Source organism: Anneissia japonica, unplaced genomic scaffold (genome assembly GCF_011630105.1).
Source record: "Anneissia japonica isolate Jap-2015-1 unplaced genomic scaffold, ASM1163010v1 scaffold287834_len5846547_cov211, whole genome shotgun sequence".
Taxonomy (NCBI): Eukaryota; Metazoa; Echinodermata; class Crinoidea; order Comatulida; family Comatulidae; genus Anneissia; species Anneissia japonica.
In genome coordinates, this window is record NW_022704992.1 from 5026003 (window position 1) to 5030134 (window position 4132).

General features: G+C 36.6%; 1 protein-coding gene across 1 annotated transcript in view; it reads right to left on the bottom strand.

Annotated features, from left to right (window-relative positions):
• Nucleotides 1-730: 730 nt before the first annotated feature.
• The window catches only part of LOC117104911, a 5376-nt gene continuing 1974 nt past the window's right edge, over nt 731-4132 (bottom strand). Inside the window, exon 2 of the mRNA XM_033245826.1 lies at nt 731-2640. Coding sequence (XP_033101717.1) covers nt 1774-2634 — 861 coding nt within the window. The 5' untranslated portion in view covers nt 2635-2640 and the 3' untranslated portion in view covers nt 731-1773. The remainder of the gene's footprint in view (nt 2641-4132) is intronic.

The window sequence follows — 4132 nt, forward strand, 5'->3', positions numbered from 1 at the left end:
AAAGGTCAGGTAAATTTTTCTCATTTTTTATTTTATGTGTGTATACATACATAAACAAATGAGTAGTTGCATGCGTATTCTTTTTTCCATGAATCGATAAATCCCAAAAGGAAAGGGTGGTCCGGGGGTTCTCCCCCGGGAAAATTTCAATTCCTAGATGGCGGGAATTGAGCTTTCCCGACATTTGAAGTGTGTTTTAATGAATTTTATGTTCTTCAAAATTCTAATTTTCTAATAGGAAAAAAAAAAAATCAGCTCACGGGTTCTGAAAAGGTAGGTCTAGAATCCTTTTCTTTTTCCCCTTTTTTTTTGTTGCACAAGGGAGGGGTCAGGACCCATGATCCCCTCCTCCCAGATCCGCCAAAGTGAATTGCGAGAAAATGTAACTCGGTCGGGTACTGGATAAACATTCTCTTTCCCATCCTTCTCCTTCTTCCCTCTTTCTTTTTTTGCATTTCCGATCATACAAAATTCTCCAGACATTATATATTTTTCGGCAAAAAGTGGGGGGGGGGGCCCGGGCCCCCCGGTTCCGCCGCCCATGTGTCGGTCGGTCAGTCTCCATTAAGATTAACATGGTGTTCAGTTTTGAAGCATCATTAGAATTCCATTCTTGTTTTATTGCAACCCTGTACATCATCTTGGATTTAGAACTACAGTATTTAAAATTAAAAATAGTTACACTGTATGGCCATATACAATAATAAATTGGCCTCAAATCTGTCACATGTAAAAATTTTGAATATTTTTATTCAATTTTTTTAAAAACAATATGTGATTTTATTTCTTTAGCAAGCCAATAATCCAGGAACTGTGGTTGGCATGATTTGAGTTGTGAAGTGGATTCACATTTTCTTCTTATGTCAATTTCAAAATAAGGATATTTTTTCTCTTCTTGCATTTGGCAATAAATCGGCCGGGAATAACTAGTCCTCTTTTTTTTCTTCCCCGACATGCACCTTTAGCATGTTCTCATCTGAGTTTGCAAGAAAACCCTGCAATGATCCTGCTAACCTCAATCAGCAAATGCCCAGCAAGATAACCACCACCAATTTCATCTGCTGTTGCGTAAATACCCACAGCATTCTTGTCATGAGCCATGCTTTCTGCACCAGAACCATTTGTTTATCTTCTGTTTCCTTATATAATCTTTTTTTTCCATTCAAAAGCACCCCTTGAATTTTCCAAATTCCCATAAGCACCCCCTCAATTTTAATCTATTTCCATAAGCGCCCCACCCCCACCATTTAATATGAATCTAATGACTTGCATGAGGTGTTTGGTAATCTACTAAACAAAAATGTTATGTTTCAATTCTTTTGACTATTAATACTTCAGAAGGATTTATAGAAAGTATGTTCAATGAAGCAAATAAAAATATTTGGAAATGTATAAGTTTAATGTCATCACTGTCATCAGCACCACAAAAATCTGGTGCAGCATTTAGTAATATCAATATATATTTGACATCTTAAATTACAGTACATTGGCTTCATGTAGTAAAATGCAATCAATGCTATTTGTGTTTGTTTCAAAAATCTATTTTTTGTTGTAGCCACCCACAAATCGATATTTCTGGAAAATGGCTCTTAAAGTGTCACATCTATTTTTTGTCCTCATTTAAAATATCATGTTTTAAAAAGACACCCCGAGTTCAGCGGACTTTAGTACTGGGATTCTCAAAGTACTCAGTTGTAGGAATTTAAAGTAATCTACTTTTAATTTCAATTTCCAAGTGTTCTAGACAGACTTTCTTGTTCAGTGTTAATGTTGTTAAGACTCAAGAGCTTGCGGAGGAATTGGCTGCTCCATCAATTGTCGCCATAGGTTGGCAACGCCTTTTGGATCATGTAGACTTGTAACAAGATCTTCTTTGACCTGTTGAATGTGGTCGCTTCGTGCCTTTTTACTCCGCTCTTCCATCTCAACACTGGTTCCGTTTGTCCACGTTTGTGACTGCAGTAGGACAGTTGCATCGTCGTAGGTTTTGCCTAGATGTTGGTCGGTCCATTTGGAAAAGAAGTAAATGTCGAGTAAAGGACTAGTTGGTGGTTTAATACTGTTGGAGGTGAATTCTACCTCGGTTATGGTGGTGTTATCCGTGCGTTTCTCTTCTACTAAGTCGAAAGTTGCATCTGCAAAAGCCGCATATTCTTCCGCATATTTTTGAACTGATACTGCATAGGAAGATAGGCTAGGATCCGACACATTGGGATCCACGAGAGCTAATTCTTGAAGCAAGGTCAAATGCATTCCAGCAGCAATGACAAATACACCCAATCCGGGCTCTGCATAAGCGTCGTCTTGCAAGACCGCAACCATATGGACTGCGATGTCATATTCATTTTCTTGGATCATATCAAAAAGCTCTTGCTTGCTAGCCCCGCTATCTTTACGTGGCGTATAAACATTACGAACCCAACTTTGCATTCCGTTGATTTGTCCATTGATTTCATTAATAGTATTTTGCTCGATTTGTTTTGCCACAATTTTGGCTATTTCCTTGTATACCTCGTCGAAATAATCAGGAAGTCCACTGTCAGGAAAAATAGAATTGAATATTTTGGCACCAATTTGACTTGCTATCCCTTTAAGCAATGCCAAGGCAAGCTGTCCTGCAATTGCGCTTGCCATGATTTCCTGAAATGGTAAGAAGTCTGTCAAGATCAAAGTATTTACACATTTTAATAAGCATTGTTGAATTATGTAATTTACTCATGCTGTGCATATTGGTATAAGCAGTGACATATCTCAAGCGGTTGCTGTGGTAGCGGGTCAGCAAAATGTTGACATTTAAATTTGGTTTACTTTGCAACAATAAGGATATTTTGCAATCTTACAAAAACGATGACAAATACGAATACGTCATTGTTGTTATTGTCATTCATGCCTCAAACAATATGCTGTATTAGCTGAATATGATCCTTGATTCATGCAAAAGGCATCAATTGCCTACTTTGTGACAGATATCCTACTAGATAATTGTCTAAAATTTGATGATGTAACCGTATTCGTTATCATTTGCGTAAGCTTGCGAAAATTCCATATTAGTACAGTTAATTAATAAATTTCAAGATTAAGTCTGGTTTTGGTTCATTTTTCCATCTTGATTTCAAAGGTCAAAAACATTTTCATTTTTTTTCAATCATACAATGGTGTAGAATAATCTTTTAAGAACATTTAAAATAAAATTAATGTGATACGACCCTCCGTTACAGGGTTATGAATTAATGAGGTCAAGAATTTAGCCTCAAAGATTATCTTATTTTTGTTGGTTACGGACCACTGATTTGGGAGTTTTTCATCACTTCAAGATGATTACCAATTCATGGAAAAGGCGTATCAGTAAATCCTTTTATTTTTTTTCAACCTCTGAAGGTGGGTGCTCAGGCACTCCAAGCACCCCTGGATACAACACTGGCATGATTACAGGGGCGGATCCAACCAGGGGAACCTGGGCCACCAACCCATAGGGGCCCCTTCGGTGCCACTACCCATAGGGTCCACTAGGGTCCTCGTTCTATAGCACCCTGATCCAAAAGGGCTTTGTTGATACATAACAGTATAATGTATCTAACATCGACGGTAGGACATCATATTAATCCAGGTGGGATGCTCACAGCCGGCCAGAACCTCCTACATTTATCCGTTTTCGTTCCTTGGCACGTATTGGCCAAGGACATTTTATTTCATTTTTTATATAAGGCCTTTGGCCCAAATAAAATATAATAGCTATTTACAGAGGGAATGATCACTTCTACGTTTAAATGAGTGATAAAGAAATTTACATAAACAACTTATTGTATTGATATCAGTAGTGGACATTAATTAACTTAACTTTGGATGGATTAACAATAAAATACTTGAATATATAATGTTTACGAATATCAGTGTAACAAGTGCAAATTAAAGTAAAATGGTACTCATCTTCAACTAAATTTAATGTACAATGTTTGCATAATCTATCAATTTTTGACCATCTACCAGTTTCAATTTCTAATTCAAGGACTCCTAAACGCAACTTAGTAAGAATACGTCTATAATTAAAATTTTGTATATGCATTAAGTATAGTTCGATTGTAAAATTATATTTAAATGACACATAATACTTAAGTCTGGAAAATAAATGAAT